The 22781-nt window shown below is 46.8% G+C and overlaps 1 protein-coding gene across 1 annotated transcript in view; it reads left to right on the forward strand.

The window, feature by feature from the left end:
- Positions 1 to 8889: 8889 nt before the first annotated feature.
- Positions 8890 to 22781, forward strand: part of SLC16A2 (solute carrier family 16 member 2) — a 109739-nt gene continuing 95847 nt past the window's right edge. The window contains exon 1 of the mRNA XM_054472583.2: positions 8890 to 10216. Coding sequence (XP_054328558.2) covers positions 9565 to 10216 — 652 coding nt within the window. The 5' untranslated portion in view covers positions 8890 to 9564. The remainder of the gene's footprint in view (positions 10217 to 22781) is intronic.

Raw genomic sequence — 22781 nt, forward strand, 5'->3', positions numbered from 1 at the left:
CAAAAAATGACTAAATAAAATATATATTCGCAGTTAAAAAAATACATACATAAGTGTTGGGGGAGGGATGTGTGCTGATATCTTCAACTTACTTTGAAATGTATAAAAAATAAGTGGCTGGATCAATGGAAAGGTGGATAGATGGACAGCTATGTGATAAAGCAAATATGGGAATTTTTTTTTTTTTTTTTTTTATTGAGAAGGAGTCTTGTTCTGTCACCCAGGCTGGAGTGCAATGGCACGATCTTGGCTCACTGCAACCTCCGCCTCCCGGGTTCAAGCGATTCTCCTGCCTCAGCCTCTCAAGTAGCTGGGATTACAGGCATGTGCCACCATGCTCTGCTACTTTTTGTATTTTTTAGTAGAGGAGGGGTTTCACCATCTTGGCCAGGCTGGTCTTGAACGCCTGACCTCAGGTGATCTGCCGGCCTCGGCCTCCCACAGTGCTGGGATTACAGGCGTGAGCCACTGCGCCCAGCCAGGAAATTGTTAATGGTAGAATCCAGTGGTGAGTATATGAGTGATCACTGTAAAATTCTTTTAATTTGTTGTGGGGGCAGAGGGAGCAGTTAAGAAAAAGAAGACCAAGAGCACTTGGGGACAGTGATGTGGAGAGAACTCTGTGAGACTTGGGCTTAAATCTCATTGTAGGAGGTAGTCTAGGAACCAATTGGAGAGTTTAACAGTGTCAGGATAATTAGGGGCCCAAGGTGGCACAAGAATTTGGACTTTACCCTTTCGACAGTGAAGAATCATCTTAGATTTTTAAGCTGTGTATGACATAATAGGAGGTAGTATGGCATGGAGAAATGTAGGCAGTTAGGAGGTAAGGAGACAAAGGTTCTGGTCACATTCACAATATGTCCTTGGGTGAGTCGATATCTCTATGTTTCAACAAAATGCACTCTTCTTCCTTTGTCCCCTCCTCCATCCAAAAAGAGGCCCTGGAAAAACTAAGTTTAATTAGGCACAGAAGGAACTTTGTAGCACAGAAGGAACTTTGTAAATATATACTGAAGGAGAAAAATAAACTGCCTCCTCCTTGTCCTTCCGCTCCACCCAATTCTCTTGCCCCTGCCCCTTGCCCCCTTGCCCTGATCCATTTGAATGATTTTTTCTTGCCCTTTAACTGGCTTTCCTCATCTGCAAGATCAGCAAGTTGGACTTGAAACATGGCCCTTGGGAGAGAGCATACTAGTTACTCTACTCCAGCTCAGCTACTGATACCTGATTCTAGATTTAAGGCCCAGCAATGTTTCATTCTTTGAGCTCTTGCTGTCTAGAAACTTACTGTGCAAGGGTCTTAAGGTTCCTCAGGCCGTAGGTCTGTGGCTGTCTTAGAGCCAGAGAAGTCACTCTTAAAGAGGTGGGCCAGGGTCTGAGAATGCAGGTACACAAAGTACATACACTGCTAGCCTTTCCTCAGCTATCCTGAGCCCCACCATGCCCCACCCCCAGGTCTCCCCTCATCTTTCCCTCCTATGGCCTCTTTAGCAGTTAGTGTCTACTGATGACCTGGTACCAGGGGAGTTATCTTTCTGGATGTATATAATGACTGAACTTTTTATTTAGACTGTGACTTCTTAGAAGGCCAAATGAGTGGGAGATAGGCAAAAGGGTACTGTAAGGCCAGGACATTTTCTAAATTGAATTTAAAAAAAATCCTGCCAAATGCAATACCCCAAAACTTTTACTAAAAGAAACCTCTCCAAATGGTGAGGAACTCCAGATTTTATCATATCTCTGGCACTTCACTTTCCCCATGAAGTTTCTCACTGGCTATTCTCCTTTAACAGCCTGGTTCAGGCATGGGCACAGAACCTCGTGCTCCTTAGAACAGATAAGACTAAGCTGAAACGCTCAATAAGACATTAGGAAAGGGAAGGCGATAATAGAAGGAAAATGAACACCAATAGCGTTACAGAGCTAGATAATCTGGCTTCAAAGATAAGGCCTGCTCTCTGGGGCTAGCAAGTCCTGGTGTATAATAGTTGCCCAATACATATTTGTTAAATAAATAAATAACTATCCACAGTGGAAATTACACACTTCCTGCCCTCAAGGAGCTTAAGTTCTAGTGGGGAGACATGTCAAATGGGTCATTTTAATATAATTTTATAAGTGCTGTAATAGAGAAGTATAATGGTTAAAATCATAGACTCTGAAGCCAGACTGCTATAGTGTGAATCATAGGTCCTTGGGCAAATTATTTAACTTTTTTCCATGTCAATTTCCTCATTTATAAAATGATGTCCCTAGCTCATATGTATGTTTGTATGTTATATCACCTTCCACAGTGATTTGAGGTAATTACAAGGAAAAGCGTAGATAATTTAGATGTAACATTAAGTAAATCCTTTTCCCTCTTTAGGCTTCAGTTTTCCCATCTGTAAAATGAGGAGTTTGGACTTGTAGAAGGTCCCTTCCAGCTCTGATGCACTATTTTAGATTTCGGAATTCGACCAATGCCAAAGAACATCTCAGGTTTTCTTTTCTCTTTTCAATAAAAGCAATCTTCAAACTATCTTATTGCTAACATTTATTGAGCACGTGATGGGTGCTGTACTAGGAGCTTTCCATACTTTACTTCTAATCCTCACAACAAACCTTAAAGATAGGCCTCATCCCTATTGTTTCTCAATGAAGAAACCAGGGCTTTATTACATCAAGTAGCGACATCTATTTATTTATCTACATACTGAGCACCTTCTTTGTATAAGGCATCGTGTTAAATGCTAAGGATACAAAAACAAATAATGCTGATTCTATGCCCAAGGTCAGTCTATCAGAAAAGAATGAGATGTAATAAGGGCAAAGCCCATCTTTATACTGCATTGTAACCATGTACCCAAGACATCTCTGTTCCAGTCCTACAAGGGTTCCACTTTTCAGAATGGGGAAATTCTTAGCACAATATTTAGCACATAATTGGCTTTCAATAAATGTCTCTTAAATGAGTTTTTAAAATGAATTAATAAAAGGCTAAAATAAAACTCATTAAATTTCTCCCTTGGATAGGGTCAAGAAACCAATACATTACATACTTTCACTTCAAGCTTTGCTCTTCTATACTACCCTCAGAGGGTTAAGTATTTTCTATCTCTTTCTTTTCCATAATGCTCCTGCTGCTTCCATCATCTTTCCCCCTCTATGCCTGCTCTAATAATAGACAAACTATTAAGCAGACTGCTTCCTTGGCATTCAGGAAGCAGGCTCCATGCACATAGCCAATTGATTTGTTTTTAATGCACCTATTATTATGAATAGGCTTCTGGCTCAAGCTGAAATCAGGCTATGTCCAATATCCTTTACCCTCCATGCTTCCACTTTGGCCATCTAAAGGTGTTGACATTCAAATCCATTTCCCAGTAATGTGGGTTCCTATCAGGACTCTTCCTGATTACGGGTAACAAAACCAAAGCCTTCTCTGTCTTTGGGCTTCTTTTGCCACTATCAGAGCACCCTGGCTCCTTCTCACAATCCATCCCACTTGGCTCTTGAATCCAAGGTGATGCTGTGTCATCAGAACTCTTAAGTTACCCTTATAAAGATGAATAAAGAAAAGGAGTAAAGGATAGAAAGATTACGTACTCACCTTCTTGAGAATGCCCTCAATATATCATCCATTCTCAAGTAGTTAGAATGATTTAGGCACAGGGCAGGGAGATGATGTGAATGACCTAGTGAATTCCATTCCAGCCAGAAAATCCTATTGGAGAATAGGAGAGGCCCAAAGCAAAGATGTGCCTTTTGCCTAAAATAGACAATTTCAGGGGTAGAAAAGACTTTCAGAGGTCATCTGGTCCATGGAATCCCAAGCACTAAGCTGCATACCCATGACAGTCTATGACATTTTCATCAGTGTGCTGACACACATGAGAAAAATTGTTATCAACTGACATATCTTAAGAAAGCCTTTTCTGAGTAAAAGACTGTTCTTTCCACACTTTCTATATTTTGATGTTAAAATATCATTTCAATAATAACATGACAGTGAAGAAACATGTCCTTACATGACAAAAAGTTGGCATTATATTGGTCCCCAAAGTTTCTGGAGAAACTTTAGAGAAATTTTACTGGTCTTTCAGATTTGGTTTTCTGGTTTCCAAACCTGGCAGTGAATTAATATTACTAGGGGCCTTGTCAAAACTATGTATTCCTGGGTCTCACCCCAAGATATTCCAATTCAGCAAGGGTAGAGTGGGACCTAGGAGTTGGTGCTTTTAGAAAAGTCTCTAGGGGATTTTTATGTGCAACCAGGTTAGGGAACCACTGCTCTGCTTCACCCCCTAAAGTGAATAATCAAGGGCATAAGTAATTGGAATGATTCCATTATGGGCTCATTTCTGTTAGGGACAGAAGAAAAGCACATTCTGTAAAATATGAATGAGAGACATCTGCTAGAGTTTTTCCAAGGTCCACAGTCAGACAAGTAAAATAATGTGAAGGGCTACAGGAGCCACACCTTACTTACTTGTTGTGAGCATGAGTCAAGCTGATTAATCTACACATGGTAGTAGTATTCTCTAAAGATCTGTTGTTGCTGATGATGTTTATTGATCAAGCATGATTTAGAGATTTATAGAGGAAACTTAATGCATCTTAGGACACTAGCCCTATTTCTACAACTTTACTCTCAGTCTTGTCTCATCTTTTATATACTTCTATCTCAAAATGTCTTCACCCAATTTAGTAGAGTTACATTCAATAAATGGTAGTTATAATTATTAACAGTTTCTACTACAATGTAAGCTCCATGAGGACAAGAACCATTATATGTCCCCAGTGCCTAATATAGTGAATGGTACACATAGTTGCTTGATAACTATTTGGGAAATGAATGGCTGAGTGGTATGAGAAAGGCAAGTGACATGCTTCCTCAGTTCAAGACTAACTCTGCTATCTGTTTTATTTAACCTACTCTGGAGAGTCAAGAACGGTATAGAATCTCAACTGGAAGATAGTTAAGAAAATGGTTGGTGAAGGCCGAGAGACCAGCAGATGCCCATAAGTCATGGAATGGTGGCTAACCAGTGTGTTTGTAGCATGGTATGAAAGAGAGAAAAGGGTGGGAAGAAAATGACAGGGAGTAATGCTAGAGTGGTTGAATATGAGCCCCTCAGAAACAGGCACCAGGTCTTTTATGTTTGCATTTGGTATACAGTACAGAGCCTGACACATAGAGGTTCTCAGTAAATGAAGAATGAATGAATGAATGAACAAATGAGGCTGGTCCCAAACCACAAAGGACCTTTCATGCCTGGCTGAGGAATTTAAACTTGAAAGTCAAATGGACAGTCATTGAAGATTTGTAAAGTAGAGGAGTGTCGTGATTAAAATCGTATTTTAGAGCTATAATTGACAGGATTGTTTGGGGGCCAAGGGGAAAGAGACAGGAAGCCACAGGCACTTCAAACCTGATTCAGCTCCTAATTCCCAATCTCCATTAACACTATACCATACTTTCCTTTACTCAAGCAAGAAATGTCAGTTTCTTCCCTTTCTCTCATTACACAAATCTGTTCTATCAACTCTACCACAACAATGATTGACAGAGATATCCCTTTGTCTCCATCTCCATAGTCAGTGCCCTATTTCAGATGATCACCTTTTTTCTTCTGTTTTTGAGACAGAGTCTCACTCCGTCATTCAGGCTGGAGTGCAGTGGCTCGATCTCGGCTCACTGAAACCTCTCCCTCCTGGGTTTAAGCCATTCTCCTGCCTCAGCCTCCACCACTCCCAGCTAATTTTTGTAATTTTGGTAGAGATGGGGTTTCACTATGTTGGCCAGGTTGGTCTCGAACTCCTGACCTCAAGTGATCTGCCCGCCTCGGTCTCCCAAAGTGCTGGGATTACAGGCATGAGCCACTGTGCCTGTTCCAGATCATCAACAATTTTTTTTTGACTTAGTCTCTTGGTTCATTTCCTTACATCTTATCTTTCCATGCCATCATCTAAACCGGCAGTCACCAACATTTTTGGCATCAGGGACTGGTTTTGTGGGAGACAATTTTTCCACGGGACAGGGGTTGAGGGGGATGGTTTCAGGATGAAACCGTTCCACCTCAGATCATCAAGCATTAGTTAGATTCTCATAAGGAATGCACAACCTAGATCCCTTGCATGCGCAATTCACAATAGGGTTCGCACTCCTATGAGAATCTAATGCTGCGGCAGATCTGACAGGAGGCGGAGCTCAGGTGGTAATGCTCACTCGCCTGCCGCTCACCTCCTGCTGTGTGGCCTGGTTCCTAACAGGCCATGGACTTGGTATCAGTCTGTGGCCCGGGGGTTGGAGACCCCTGATCTAAACTGTCACCACAATATTCTTTCTAAGATGCAGTTCTGATGTTACTCTCCTATTCAAAACAGTGGTGATCTTGTATTATATATCAAAAATAAAGCCTTTACCTCTTAGCATGGCATTTAATAACTCTGCAAAGTAGTTTGCAGATAAACTGAGGCTCAGAAAGGGAAAAGAAATTGCTTAGGATCATACAGGCATGCAGTGGTAGAACCAAGGTTAAAACCCTGGTCTCCTGATGCCAGCGATTTAGCCATTATAAAGTACCTTCTAAAGAGGGGAGAAATGGTAGTACTGCATATGTTACTAGAATGGTGAAATGGCAGTTACATAATTCTGTCTTCTGGGTGGGGCACATACTTTGAAACTCACACAAATGAGCAAAGATCCCTGTTCTACCTCTTACTAGCTTTGCAGACTTAAAACAAGTAACTTAGCCTCTTGGAGCCTCTGTTTCCTCATTTATAAAATGGGAACAAATCATCCCAATCTTATAGTAATGTTATGAAGATTACATAAGATCTCATATATAAAGGGCCTAGCACAGTGCTAGATTCACAGGAGATTCTCAGTGAGGGTCATCACCCACCCGTACTCTCATTCCAGTGATCTAAAAACCAGTTTAAACGATGAGGGAAGTAGAATTCAAGATAGTAAGAATCTAGATGGGTGCAAGATTCCAGGGTCTATTCCTAGTTCTGGGGTGGGAAATAACTATTTTTAGGGTCTTCTTCAATCAGGTTCCCTGCAAGTGGAAACCAAACTAGTGTTCTCCTGGGGCAACAGGTGGTCATATGTATGGTGAGACCCCTGACTAAAAAGCAGACCTTAAGCCCCCATACCCATAGTGTCCATGACTTGTCACTCCTCGTAGCTGAAGCATTATGGATTTTTATTAAAATGTAAATGTTTCCTAGGAGAGGCAGACGGCATACATATTAACTTTCTGGCCTGATTAGCCTTCGTTTCCCTCTTTCTGTGAGTAGAGTCTATAGCTCTGTGCTTTCAGCTCAAAGCATGCTCTGATGTAGGGGACCACCTTCCCCCACCCTTGGCCTTTTAAAATCCTACTCAACATTCCAGGCCTTGCAGGAATGGTGGCTCATGCCTGTAATCCCAACACTTTGGGAGGCCGAGGCGGGTGGATCATTTGAGGTCAGGAGTTTGAAACCAGCCTGGCCAACATGGTGAAACCCCATCTCTACTAAAAATACAAAACTTAGCGGGCGTGGTGGCGCACGACTGTAATCCCAGCTACTCGGGAGGCTGAGGCAGAAGGATCGCTTGAACCAGGGATCAGAGGTTGCAGTGAGCCGAGATCGCGCCACTGTACTCCAGCCTGGGCTACAGAGCGAGACTGTTTCAAAAAGAAAAAAAAAAAAAATTCCAGGCCCATCTTGAACATCACCTCTTCCAGAAGCCCACTGTGATAGTTCAGCCAGATCCTGCCTTCCCTCCTCTGTCTTCTCCCAGGGAGCCTCAAATCCTAGACTTTTTTGGTGAAACACAGGGAGCATGAAGCTTCGTTATATGGAGACCTGCCTTGAATTCTAGCTTGTCTTTGACTTGGCCCATGATCTTAGGCTAATAAATGCCTTGACCTTGTTGAGCCTCAGTTTTCGTGCAAAAAAGCAGGTAATAATAAACCTTAGGGCAATAAGGGACGTGCTCTATTAGGGCAATGCCTTCCCTGCTGAGTGGCGTGGCCCTGTGATTTGTGAATTTGGCTGATTCCTCTCATATGGCACTGCAAGCTCCTCAGGACGTCTATATCCTTCCACCCAGCTCGGCCAGCCCTCAGGTGCTTAATGACTGTATTTACAGGCATCTAGCGCAGCCACGCAGCCCCGGAGCTGCATCACCTCTGGCTATGCAGTCATTCACTTATCAGGAGGGTTAATGAGATGCAGGGTAGAGAGGTCTTGCCACTCGCCCGCCCGCTCGTGGAAGCCGAGTAGCTTGGTAACAACACCACGACTTCACGTTTAGTGCATTAGACGCGCAGACCCTTAGGGGAGGCAGAGCTTCCCGGTATCGCCGAGCGGGCCCTGAGGGCTGAGGCTGGGCACCCCTGGGCACCCCTGCGCACCCCTGCTGAGTGCCCGGCCACCAGAAAGACAGATCCCCCACCTTTCCTTCTCCCTGACCCGGCGCGCTTCCTGGGGAACAAACTCTCCCTTACCCTCAGCGGGGCTGGGGCCTCAGTCTGCGACATACAGTGGGACTCCCATGTCTGCATGCCTGAGGTGGGCGGAAGGGGGCGGTGGGTGCTGGGAAGACATCCGTCCGCTTGCAGCTCAGCTGAGTCTCCAGCACCTGAAAAGCCGCCGCCGAGGCCTGAGGGACCAGCTCAGCCGAGATATCGGGGGCGGGGCAGCCCAAGCCCAAACTGACGGCTGGACCCGACTCCAACTCGTCCCTCCCCAGTCCGGGACAGAGAGTCGGGAGGAGCTTGAACTGAGCTTCGGCTCCCGACTGGGCCTGGGCCCGGGCCCGGCCCCCACTGGTGCCACCTCCCTCCCTTCCTGGCCCGGCTCCTGGCCCACACTCGGCCCTGGCCCGGCCCAGACCGGGCCCTCTGCGGCTCCTCCGGGCTCCAGGTTGGCGCAAACAAAGCCCTGATTGACTGCCCGGAGGGGCGGGCCTCGCTGCATGGCCGCCTCCTCCCCTCCCAGGCCGCCAGGGATTTGCCGGGAAGGGCGGGGGCAGGGGGAGACTCCCGGGGGTGCGCAGGACCGCGGGGGGCCGAGTCCTCGGGCTCGAGAAGATTGTGTCCACCCGCTGTCCGAGGCCCAGGCCGTCCCCTCGGGTCGTCCTCCTCAAGTCCAAGGAGGGACATGGGAGCTCCTGAGGGCAGGGTGGGGTTCCTCGCGGGCCAGCTGTCGTCCTAGGGTCCCCGGGGCCACCTCAGTTGCGGGCTGCTTGTGAGGAAGGAGGGAATGGGAGCAAAGAACAGGAGGGGTCTTCCCGAGGCTCGGGGTTGATCAATGTCGGTTCTAGAGCCTGCGGGGAAAAGAGGGCAGGAGAACAGGATAGTTTGTGCTCCCTTTTTTCCATTTTAACTTTTCCTCTAACGGGCATCCGGGCAAGAACAGGGTTCAGTAGTTTGGGAAGGGAGCTGGGGGAGGCAGTGGCGGCTGGAGTAGGTAGGCGAGTAAAAGGAGGAGGAAGGGCTGGAGAGAAGAGCGAGGCTGTAGCGGCTGCCTGTTGAGGGAGGAAGAGGTGGGGGGTGTGGAGGAGGGGGAGGAGAGAGAGATGACATGGGGAGAGGAGGAGGGGGGTTGGACGTGGGAGGGGGAGGAGAGGGCTCGAGGGACCGTCTGTCGCGGGACGGGCTGGCCAGCTGGGGCGCGGAGCCTGGAGGAGGAGGCAGCGGCAGCGGCAGCGGCAGCAGCAGCCCTCCGAGCAGCAGCAGCTGCAGCAGCAGAAACAAGTACCAGCCACACAGCGGCTCCTCTGGCCCAAGCAGCCACAGTCCCCCCGCCGCGATGGCGCTGCAAAGCCAGGCGAGCGAGGAAGCAAAGGGGCCCTGGCAGGAGGCAGACCAGGAACAGCAGGAGCCGGTGGGTAGCCCAGAGCCGGAGCCTGAGCCGGAGCCTGAGCCCGAGCCCGTGCCAGTGCCCCCGCCCGAGCCCCAGCCGGAGCCCCAGCCCCTACCGGACCCCGCACCCCTGCCGGAGCTGGAGTTCGAGTCCGAGCGGGTGCACGAACCCGAGCCCACGCCTACGGTAGAGACCCGCGGCACCGCGCGCGGTTTCCAGCCTCCCGAAGGTGGCTTCGGCTGGGTGGTGGTGTTCGCTGCCACCTGGTGCAACGGCTCCATCTTCGGCATCCATAACTCTGTCGGGATCCTCTACTCCATGCTGCTAGAGGAGGAAAAGGAAAAAAATCGCCAAGTGGAGTTCCAAGCAGGTGAGTGGCCCCGCACGCCCCACTTGGCATTTTGGGCAAGGGTGGCCGCTCCCGCTGCCACCGACCCCATACCTCCCGGTCCGAGGCGCCCCTCCAACGCGCCTCTCCGACTCCTCCCCTTACCCCTTACCCCTTGCCCCTTGCCCCTTTCCCGTGGCTCTCTTAGGGCGCGGGTTGCGGGGCTTTGGGCAGCCTCGACTGGGGAGACTAGGTGCAAGGCGTCCCGGGGGTACGAACTGGGACATTCATTGATCCTTGGCAAGCAATGGACTTTTTTTTGCCCTGGGACAAATCTAAATGCACCTTTCGGGTTTAAGGTACCTTTGCCCGTGTGTGCTGGGGGAAAATATTTGCAAGACTTTTTTTTTTTTTTTTTTTTTTTGGAGGTGGGGAGAAGTCATGAGGAGAGGAGAGAGTTGAGAGGCGGGGCGGGCTCTGAGAGAAGCACTGTACCGCCGATCTCCGCAGCAGCCCCCTGGTTCCTTTGGGGAAGCGGAGGTGTTTTCTGTTAAAAACACTTTAGGAATCCTGATGACTATGAGCGAAGAGTCAAACACATGGCAGGCGTGCGTGTCTGCAGGAGAGAAAGGGAGGGAGGGAGTTAGAGTCGGGGTGTGAGTGCGTCTCTGGCCGCCGCCGTTACGGCCCAGCTGGGCCCGGCAGTCCTCTGCCGCCCCGCGCGAGTGAATGGATCTCCGTGCCCTATGAGCCGAGCCCCAAAGCAGGCGGGGAGGCGGTCTCCGCAGTCTCCTGCCAGAGAGGCGTGAGGCCGCAGGCAGGCTGGGCCCTGCTGCTCACTCCGCACCGCCCCCAACCTCAGCCCTGCCTTCCCGGGCACCCCGCGCTTCTCTGCTACCGGTGGGGTGCCTCGTTCGGCCTACAGCCTTAATGCCAGACCCGCCACTCCAGCTTTCGCCTGGAGCTGACTTGATCTCAGACAGAGTTGGGGGGCATAGCCCTCGCTCTCCAGGCCAGTGGACGCAAGACCCCAGGCGTGTGCGCTCTTCTCATTGAGGCCGCCTGTGAGCTGGGAGAAGTCAGAGGAACCATCTCGCTTTCCCAGCAAAGCCGCAGGCGAAATCCCTCAGCAGTTCTGGTGAGGGATTCAGACGAAGACGGGGGATTGGGATGCCCTCTCTGGCAAGGCTTGCTCTCTCTCGTGGCTCCTCAGGACAGCTCGACTCTTGCCACCAGACCCAAGTTCACAACTGAGAATATGTGGCTTTTCGCAGTGTTGCCCTGGGACTGAGGAGTTCCCTCCTCTCGCCAACCTCCAACCCCCACATATTTCTGCTGCCATTTGAGGGGACCTGGGAATTATTAAGTGAACATAGAAACCTTGAATTCTGGAGTGTCCACCTGTGGATTCCCTGGGCCCTCTCCCACCAATTTCAACCGAGGACTTGTGGTTTTAGTTTGCAGCTTTGCTGGACTTCCCTGGCAGAAGGGGCTTTGGGGATCTTGGTGTCTCAGACCTTGTGATCCATTGGCGCAGCAGCAGTGTGCAGGCCCCATTGAAGATAGTGCGTCAGTGGCTGTCAAAGGAAGCCTCTTGACTACCCAGGCCCACTGTGATGCTGCAGTGGAGGGGTCCTGGGACAGTGTTGAGCAACTTCTGCGGGGAAGATGGCTGCCACAGTCACCCCTGGGACCACCTTTTTCCCTGCTTTGATGAAGTTCAAGGGCTCCTGGGAAAGCAGGCAGTGTAGGGACTCATGCTGTTGCCAAGGTTACCTCCAAGGGCACCTGCTGAGCATTGCCCTGTGGTTGAAGGCAGGCTGTTGGCCTTCAGGATCAGTGAGTGGCAAAGTCTGAGTGAACCTTGATGATAAGCAGTAGAGGCTAGGCTGAAGCTAGGCTCTGGCATTTATATGGTGTGAAGAGGCCTAGAGCTGTGATCTTAGGAGTGTATAATAAAACTTGGAAAAACCACTATTTTACCAGGAAGAGGCTCACTGCTGGGGAACAGACTTCAAAGTAGGTGATCATAGGGGACTCAGGGGGAGGGCTGGCTGGGACTTTCCGGTCAAGACCTCACAGTGCAGCTAGAGGGTGGGGGTGGTGGTGGGGGGTGCAGTGGGCTATGCAGAGGTGTGGCTAGTGGATACTCTGACACAGACCAGGTTCACTGAGGGGCTGAGGTCACTGGTTTAAATTATAGTGAGTATAGGTCAGGAAGAAACAGAAAGGAATTTGGTATGTCCCTAGGGTCTCAGAATACTTTGGCTTGGGTCCTTGCTGTGGTGTATCTTGAACTCACTGACATTATTTTTGATACTAGAGGTTCTCAGGGACACCACAGTTTTTATTTTGGAAAAGTCAGGAACACCCTACCACCACATTATGGAGCTCCTAGAAAATCTCATCCTCAGTACTACCTTTCTTGAGCCCTTCAACTTTCCCAAGCAACCATTCAGATCCTGAGATTCTGAATGTCTTTGCCTGCAGACACTTTCTGCTGTTTACTCAAAATTTCCCAGCCATCTGTGCCACAGCACTGGTGTCTCAAAGGGATAGAAGAAGCTAATAGAAGTTTGTATCATTTTTATCAGCCAGTATTTGTCTAATAGCCAATCTGGGAGAAACAGAATGTACACCCCCACGCTCAAGGAATTTGGTGCATTGTCCATTTTTATTAATATCTGACATGACTTCCATCTCTAAGAGTCTATGAATTTGGTGTTTGGAGGCACCTCGTAACCCAATTTCTCTTTGACTAGGCCTAATATCTTCACAGACCTAAAGCTGTGTTGATTGGCTTAATGGGTGGAAGGTCCTGCAGATGATTGGGATTGTTGTGAGGAAGCCCCACAGAAAGGTAGTTTTTTATACTTTATTGGAGATGGGATCTTGCTCTGTTGCCCAGGTTGGAGTGCAGTGGCACAGTCATATTTCACGACACCCTCAAACTCCTGGGCACAAGCAATCCTCCCACCTGAGCCTCTCAAGTAGCTAGAACTACAGGCATGTGCCACCACACCTGGCTAATTTTTATTTATTTATTTATTTTTTTAAAAACAGACTTTTGCTATGTTGCCCAGGCTGGTCTCAAACTCCTGTCCTCGAGCAGTCCTACTGCCTCAGCCTCCCAAGTAGCTGGGAAGAAAGGTAGTTTTGATGTTTGAGGAACAGCTCCACATCAGAGTGCCTCTGGGCATGGGAAAAAGCCACAGAAGTTAGAAGGGATATGGGATTCAGGCCTTACTAGAGCATGCAATGTACAGTTTTTGTGGACCCTTTGATGTATACAGTTTTGTGATGTCACCAGCTGTATATCTTATCCCCTCTCTTCACCAGTTTTGGAGGAAAGCCAACTTTCCCTGGGTCCTAGGCTTGGGTGGATTGGCAGGCAAAAGGTTCCTGAGAGGGAGGCAAGTGATCAAAGTCTGGTTTAGTGAAAAAAGGGAGAAGATCAGGAGGGAAATGAGCCTGTATTTCTTGCCAAGATCATGGGAAATTTGGGAGTTCCCCAACCCAGACCAAACAGCAGACAGGACAGGAGGCAACCAGGCAATTCTGTGGAAAGTAAAGGCTGAAGCATAGCTTCCTGGGGTGGTAGGGAAGCCTTTTGGAGGAAAGAGGGTAAAGAGAAGCAAGACACCATTGATTGTAGGCCCCAGCTCAATATTGGGACCCTAAGTGAGTTGGACCTGCAATAGGGTTAGGGTTGGGAGTTCAGAGGACAAGGCAGAACAAGCCAGAGTTGCTAACATTGGCTCTATGCTTAAGTCTTTTTAAAAGTACTCCAGAGTAAAACTTGACTGCCGGTCCACCATTGAGCCATAAAATATGGAAGGCATTTTTTTTTACTGGGCAGTTTATAAGCATGGTCCTTGTAAGCTCCCAAGGCGGGTCAAGGCTGAGGCTCTCATCACCAGAGAAAGGGACAATGGTCAGGAAGATTCACTACTAGGCACAAGATAGTTCAGGCTGATGGTCCACTCTGATGGAAACAGAATTTTCTAGGCATGGGGAAGAATGATACACTCTGCCTTTGGGTGAACCAAGAGTCCCAAGGTTGGGTGGGGCCAAGTAGAGTAGGCTCTTTCTCCTTCTCACCTTAGGGGTTTTCATTGCTTGGTTCAGTGTCTCACTGGACTGTAACACTAAATTGCTGACTTCAGGAGCAAAGTATACTTTGAGCAAATCTTCCAGTCTCTTGACTTCAGCTGAAGGCTCTTGACTACTGTCCAGCAGAGCTAGATCAGGTTGGCTTAGCGCCTGCTGTGGTGCTTCAAGCCACACAGCCCTTGGCCAGGCATCTCTCAAGTCATTCCCCTACCCCCTTTCCAATCAAACGGGATCTTGAACTATGACCATGACTGATACTGAAAGGGATGAGAATAAGAGGTTGGGTCATTTGGAGGCCAACCAGGAGGATGCTTGTTTGAGTTGGCGTAGCTGGTTGAGGCTGGATGCCTGGATCACTGTCCAGTGGCCTCAAATGCTCATTCTAAGTCTAAAAAAGCAAGACCCAGGGCCAAATCTGGACTCCCCAAAGCTGGCAGTCTCAGTGATAACCAGCTAGGCAGTAACTGTGACTTAGACAACTTGTGCCCCTAACTTATTCTGTGACTTTGGACAGGCACTTCACCTCTCTGTATGTCAGTTTATCTATCTATAAAATGAGAGGGTTTTACTAAATAAACTTTCTAGCCCTACCATTCTATCCTTCTAAAATTATGTGATATCTTATTCTTTACTATTCATATGTCATACATTTTGACTCGTTTAAGTAAATAAAAGTTTGTTAAGCTGCCTGAATGACAGTGAGGATGGGTTGGGAGAAGATTGGGAAAGCAAGGAAAAGCCATATATACATCATTTCCCCACGTCATTTGTATTTAAAGACTATGGGACTGCCCATGGGTATAGATGTGTTTAGAAATTACCCACTCCTTTTTACCCAGTATGTAAGGGCAACCCTGCATGTGGAGCTGCTTCTTCCAGAGTGTCCTGATTGGTATAGAGCTGAGTCTCCAAGAGAACTCCCTCGATTTGGCAGGCAAGCAGGGTGGGTCTGTATGCTGCTGTTTTCCAGCATTTGAACCTGTTCCTCAAAAGTATTAAATTATAAACATTTCCTCAAGCCTCAGTTTGGACCCCCTTCTGAAATTTAATTTCCCACAGCACAGTCTTATTTCTCAGAAATGCATAGTCAGTGTGACCTTGGTTTGCTGTTACTTCCAGTTAGCAGAGGAAACGGATTCCTAAATGAGGTTCCCTTCAGAGGTCTTCAAACAGGGTGTTTTGATAGCTGGCTCAGGGCCACTGCCTGGATCCTGCTGTGGTGGGGTTGGGGAGGGTTGCTACTGTGATCCTGGAGAAGGCCCATTAGATGTCCACAATCCCTGGTCAACTGCAGCGTCAGGGCTTAGCTGAGAGTGTGCCTACAGAAGTAGTAGGCACAGAGCTCTCTTTCCTTTTCCTTGGAAGTCATTGACAGTATTGCCTCCAGCCCATGAGGAGTAAACAAGTATCTGGACTGTCAACATTTGTAGAAGTATATAAAGGATGCCATCTCAACCTTTTGAGCAGACCAGTTTCCCAGGAAGATGCACTGCTTTTCCCACCAGCCTCATTTTATGGTTTTGTTGCATTTTGAAAAGATAAAAACTATTCTTTTCAGATTGTGTGAACGACGGAGTGGGATTTCCTGTCTTGAAAGGAGTTGTCTCACTTGAGATTGAATGAATGAACCCTAGAGAAAAGGCTTTGTTCTACACATATACACACGTGCACATGCGCGTGCACGCATGCACACACAGGCGTGCGTGCACGCATGCACACACAGGCGTGCGTGCACACACAGGCGTGCGTACACACACACACACACCCATACCCTAAACCCTAAGCCATAGATTATGAATATTCCATCTGAAATAAGTCATTTCCCATCTGTTCATGGAATTAGGTGTACCAGAGGCTTCTGTAAAGATTATGCTATACTAGTGCAAAGGAACCAGTCTAAGAAGCTTGCTAGGCGAGGGTGATGAAGAGTATGGCCAGCCTGGGTTGTACCTCTTGAGCTGGACCCATTTGCAACTCCCCAGCAGTGGGGCTGGGAAACTTTATTGCAAGTTTCTTTCTCCCTTCATCCTCCTGTATCTCTCCCAGTATTCAAAGATTACTGGGAAGCGGGTTTAGGCAACCCCAGCTCTCTCTGGCTTTAGGGGTGACAGAAGACTAAACCTAGAGAGATTTCATCACCTGCCTGAAGTTGGGTGCTGTGGTAGATAATGTGAAACCGCTTGACACCTCCTTGTGGATGGGGAATGTGGCCTGTTTGGGTGGCTTGAGGAAGTGCAGCCTCTTCACCCTAGGAATCTCACCCTCTTTTATCTTTTACTTTGCTCCAGTTTCCAGCATTGGTGGGAGAAGGGATGAAATTGGCTGTCCTAATCACATATTTTCTCAGCGTCTCCTACTTTCACAGTGCATTTTTTATCACATTTGCTATATGTGCCATACCTTTTTTCCCAGTATTGTTCCCTCTCTTCTTTTTCTTCCTACTGCTCAGTTAGAGGAACAACTGGAGTTTGGGATGTTGTATAGGCCCAACTCCTGCCAGACTCACAGGCCCACTCCTACACATCCTACAGAGGCCTCCCTTCCCCCTTTCCCCTTCCTTTCCTCTCTTACTTTCCACTTTCTGGGTGAAGGGTGACTTTCGATGGAGCACTCAAGAGTGTGGAAGCCATCACCTCTGGATTTTTGCATTAAGATAGCTGCTATGACACCCTTTTTGTCACTTCTACACCTCTTTCCATAGCCCTAATAACCCAGCTCAGAAGACAGTATTGTAGAAAGTCTTACTCAATAATATTCAACAAATGTCCTTGTTACTTGTATTCCTTTCTTTTCAAATCCTGACTATCATTGTCCCCCATCTCCTGGGCCAGCTGAACTTCCAGAGATTTCATATTGGTTTTTGGTAGCTTCCGTGTTTCTGGTTCATTCTATTTTGAGCCACTGACATCTATTTTCTTGCCAAAACTGCTGCACAATTAGTTGTAGAGGGGTCAGAGAAGGGAGAAGACAGACACTTAAGTCCTAACTAGAGTCAAAAGTGCCTTTACAGGAAGATTGCTCCAGCCCAGGAGGTTGAGGCTACAGTGAGCCATTATCACACCACTGCACCTGTCTCAAAAACAAAAAGAAAGAAAAAGAAAAAAGTAGGCCAGGCCCAGTGGCTCAAGCCTCTAATCCCAGCATTTTCGGAGGCTGAGGCAGGAGGAACACTTGAGCCCAGGAGTTTGAGGCCAGCCTGGGCAACATAGGGATACCCCGTCTCTACAAAAAAAATTTTTAAAAACTAGGCTGGCATAGTGGCACATGCCTGTGGTCACAGGTACTTGGAAGGCTGAGATATTAGGATCTCTTGAGCCAAGGCGGTTGACGTTGCAATGAGCCATGATCATACCACTGCACTCCAGCCTGGGTGACAAGTGAGACCCTGTCTCAAAAAAAAAAGTGCCTTCAGGGAGGGTGGAGGTGGGGGAGTGAAGCTCCCAGTTTAGTTACTCTTCTGCTTTTACACGGCTGAAGGGGAAAAGAAAGGGAAATGTTGCCAAACAAGCAATGCCCACACCATCTTTTTCCTCAACTTAACCCATGGATCTCCTCACCCACCCGCTTATCCAGACTGGAAGGATATATGCATGCACTCATGTGTCCAGACCTATGTGTATGTGTGTACAGCAGGGTGTGTGATGTCTGTTCAAGCCAATTAGCACAGTTACTTAGAACATGGTGCTTATGAGACTGAGGTCACAGGTTCAGTGACTTGTTCAGGTCACTGAGCTTCTCACAAAGAAAAGAGCTCTTCCTTTGTTCACGGCCCATGTCCCTTGTGTGGAGCTGTCACTAATGCTAGGGGAGACCAGGTAGAAGAATAGAGATGACTTCTCATAAGCCTTCCCTGCTACTGGGGAAAAAAATGTGAAGCACACAGCCTAATGATGGCTGCTCTGCTGCATTCCACGGTGGAGTTTCGTTGACATTTACCTCCTTACATCTGCCTAATATGCACCCTAATAAGTATAATAATAGTGGTGGTAGTAATAGTAATAATAATTGCCAACATTTATTTTACATTTAGCAATTAAGTCTGTGTGAGGCACTATACTAAGCGCTTTACATGTATCAACTCATTTTAATTCTCAACAACCTTATGAGGTAGGTACCATTATTTCCTCTATTTCACAGATGAAGAGAAGCACACAAATTAAGTAACTTGCTCAAACTCATAGCAGATAATGGCTGAGCCAGGATTTGGACCCAGACAGTCTGAGTTTAGAACTCCTGATTTTAGACCTCACCTAAGACCTAGTGAAGGTGTAGGGGGCAACTACCAGGGGAGTTGCAGTTTTTCATTCCTGTACCTTCCGGCATCCTTATGACTCAAGGATAAAAAGAGATGACCAAGAAGTGGTTAATAAATCAAAAGATTGATAGTCTCATGATACATGGCATACTCTTCTAACTACGCATTTTACTCTACCCAGGTCTGTATGCAAAGGGTCATAATTCTTGAGTCCAAAAGGTCCATAGAAACTTTCTCTTCAAAATGCAAATCAAAACCGCAATGAGATACCATCTCACACCAGTCAGAATGGCTATTATTAAAAAGTAAAAAAATAACAAGTACTGGTAAGGTTGTATAGAAAAAGGAACACTTATACACTGTTGGTGGAAATGTGAATTAGTTCAGCTGGAAACGGTTTGGAGTTTGTTGTTGTTGTTGTTGTTTTGAGACAGCATCTCACTGTCACCCGGGCTGGAGTGCAGTGGCACGATCGTGGCTCATTGCAGCCTTGACCTCCCAGACTCAAGGGATCTTCCCACCTCGGCCTCCCAAGTTGCTGGGACTACAGGTGCACATGACCACACCCAGCTAATTTTTGTATTTTTTGTAGAGATGGGGTTTCTTCATGTTGCCCAGGCTGATCTCGAACTCTTGGACTCAAGCCATTGGCCCTCCTTGGCCTCCCAAAGTGCTGGGATTACAGGCGTGTGGCACTGCACCCAGCCTCAGTTTGGAGATTTCTCAAAGAATTTAAAATAGAACTACCGTTTGACCCAGCAATCCCATTATTGGGTACATAGCCAAAGGAAAACAAATCATTCTACCAAAAATGACACATGCTTGTGTATGTTCATTGCAGCACTATTTACAGTAGCAAAGACATGGAATCAACCTAGGTGCTCATTGATGGTGGATCAGATAAACCAAATGTGGTAGATATACACCATGAAATATTATGCAGTCATAAAAAGAATGAAATTATGTCCTTTGCAACAACATGGATACAACATGGATGCAGCCAGAGACCATTATCCTAAGCGAATTAACAAACAGAAAACCAAAAACCACATGTTCTCACTTATAAGTGAGAGCTAAACATTGAGTATACATGGACATAAAGATGGGAACAATAGACACTGGAGACTACTAGATGGGGAAGGGTGGGAAGGGGATGAGAATTTACAAACTACCCATCAGGTACCATACTCACTAGCTGGGTGACAGGATCATCGTACACCAAACCTCAGCAACATGCAACCTGTACATGTACACCTGAAACTAAAATAAAAGTTGAAAAAGAAACTGTCTCTTCTTAGTTCTTTAGCCCTGAACAAGTCACATAACTTTCTGGGCTTCAGTATTCTTATCTACAAAATAAGACAAACAGTATCTACTTTAATAAGACTATGAAGGGTCAAATGAAAGTGTGAGTATGCGAAAGATCTTTGTAAATTATGAAGCGGTTGTTATTATTATTATTATCCTTTTCCAGCCTCTAAAAAGAGAGTCCCCATCCATTTCTCTAAATGTTTCTCTAAGTATTTCCTCCCCGTCTCCCACCTTCCCACTCCATCTTTTCCATCTACCCACTGTGTTCTTCTGCAGTTTGACCTCTGTGTCCTGTAGCTAAATACTAGCTGTGTTTTCTTTGTTCCTCAGTTCTCTGAGAGCCCAGGGAGAGGAGGGGCCAGATCCTAGGTCATATACATTCAAGGAAGCAAGGCATGTTGAAATATTTACAGCACTTGGCAGGAGCTCACAAACCTCCCTACAAGTCAAGGACTGAGTTTTTTTAGTAGGAGTTGCTACGGGTTGGGGGCAGATGGTGGGGTGGAGTTAGGGTGTCACTTCCTCCCGAGGGTCTCTCACAGAGCCTCTGTTCTCCTGCAGGTAACGAAGAATAAGGAAAGGGATATTTAGGGTCAGAAGGTCTGGGCTAGGGGACATCAAGCATAGAAGGAGCTTTGCTCCTTTGTATTCAGCTTTGGAGTGGGCCAGTTTCCTTGTGTTCTGAACAGGATAGCCCCAGAAAACAGAGGCCACAGGATTGTGGCCTTCACAAAGAAGGATTGCAAAAGCAGTTTTGATTAAGCATTTCAATGGCCACTAAGGGAGTTTTCATTAAGACCAGCTAGTAGGCAAATCAGAACAAAAAATGTTTTGCTTTTTTGTTGCAAACAACAAAACAAAATTCCTAAACCCTTCTTTAAGACTAAGATTTCAAATATACTAGGACTCACCATATTGATTTTCGGTAATTTAAATGCCTTCTGATCTGGAAGGCATTTTGGAAATCACATAATCTTACTCCCTCTGGTTCCCATCTTAAGGTGAAAAACTGAGACCTGGAAAGATGTGACTTTAATCAGCATTGTGAGTAGATGCTTATAGTGGAGGTTGGTTTGTCAGAGGACTGGAGAATAAGGGGTAGGCTGCTGTCACATTAGGTGTTCCCCAGCTCAATCACTGGCATTCTTCTCCCCTTTCTCTCTCCCTGAACTTTTCAAAGTCAATCCCCAGGCACTACTTTGTGGAAAGAGATGGAGACAAAATTCAAAAGGTGTGATGGTGAAAAGTCTCTTTCCCACTCCTATCTCCCAGCCACCCTGTTTCCCTCCCTAAAGGCCACCAGTGTTATCTGTTGTGTCCCTTCAGAGATACTCTGTATATGTACAAGCAATTGTGTGTGTGCACGTGTGTGTGTGTGTATACCCTACCCTTAACACTTTCAACTTTTACTATAGATTAAAGAGCACACAGGCCAGGCATGGTGGCTCACACCTGTAATCCCAGCACTTTGAGAGGCCGAGGTGGGTGGATCACTTGAGGTCAGGAGTTCAAGACCAGCCTGGCCAAAATGGTGAAATCCCGTCTCTACCAAAAATATAAAAATTAGCTGGGTGCAGTGGTGTGCACCTATAATCCCAGCTACTTGGGAGGCTGAGGCAGGAGAATTGCTTGAACCCAGGAAGCGGAGGCTGCAGTGAGCCGAGATTGTGCCACTGCACTCCAGCCTTGGCAACACAGCGAGACTCTGTCTCAAAAAAAAAAAAAAAAAAAAAAAGGTACCCGTGCAGATTTCTTACGTGGGTAAATTTTGTGGCGCTGAGGCATGGGGTCTTAATGATCCTATCACCCAAGCCGTAAGCATAGTACCCAACAAGTGGTCCTTCAGCCCATGCACCCCTCCCTCCCCTGTCTAGTGATCCCCAATGTCGATTGTTCCCATCTTTATGATCATGTGTATTCAATGTTTAGCTCCCACTTATAAGAACATGTGGTATGCCCTACTTGTAAAGTACAAATGGTAGGCTACCATCCACCTTATCCTCCACTTTGCTTTTCATACTTCGAACTATATCTTGGTACATTAAGTTCATAAAGTCTTCATTTTTTAAAAATGATTGAACCATATTCCCTTTTATGGCCGTATCACAATCTATTTAATCAACACCTTACATTCAGACTGCTACTAACCTTTGACTATGGGGCTTTAGTGTCAAACAGTGCTAGATTCAGATTACTTTCCACATGACTTGCCTTGACAAAGTTTTAAAGCTTCTTGGAGCCTGAGTTTTCTCATACATAAAATAAGTATAATAATACCACCTGTCATTGCTGGTGTGGAGATTAAATGAGATGAGGCGTGTAAAACATCTAGCATACAGCCTGGCACGTACTAAGTGTTCAATAAGTGTTTGTGCTCTCCCTGCTTACGAGCCCTCCCTATACCTTCCACCTCCAATTCAATTAATATTGGTTGAATTCAAGTCAATAGGTCTTTGACCTATGTTAGACTGGACCTTGGATGCACCAGAGAAGGAAAAGGGTCCCTCAAGAAGTGTATGATTCCTTTGAGAAGACATAACACACCAAACAACTACAGTTGTGCTAAGTAGTTTTAAAAAAAGTGTGTATATTACATTGAATGCAATTTTCATGTGGTGATGTAGAAAAAGAGAAATGATTGTGAGGGCAGGAGGAATCAAGGCCCTGATAGAATTGGAATTTGAAATAGGGTTTAGCTAAGTGGAGGATTGGGCAGTGGCAGAGTGGAGGCTGAGAATTGGACAGTTGGGCTGTTTCTTGGATTCTGGGTCTTTGCCCTCTGGCAGCCTGGTGAGTCACTGTTCCCCATTAGGCCTTACCCAGCAGGTGGGGTGGAGGGGCAGGAGGAGAGGAAAATACTGAGGACATTTGGGGAGAAGGACACGGGGAGGGGGAATGTTTGGGCACTGGGCCACAGAATGAGGTGCC

The sequence above is a fragment of the Pongo pygmaeus genome, chromosome X (assembly GCF_028885625.2).
Source record: "Pongo pygmaeus isolate AG05252 chromosome X, NHGRI_mPonPyg2-v2.0_pri, whole genome shotgun sequence".
NCBI lineage: Eukaryota > Metazoa > Chordata > Mammalia > Primates > Hominidae > Pongo > Pongo pygmaeus.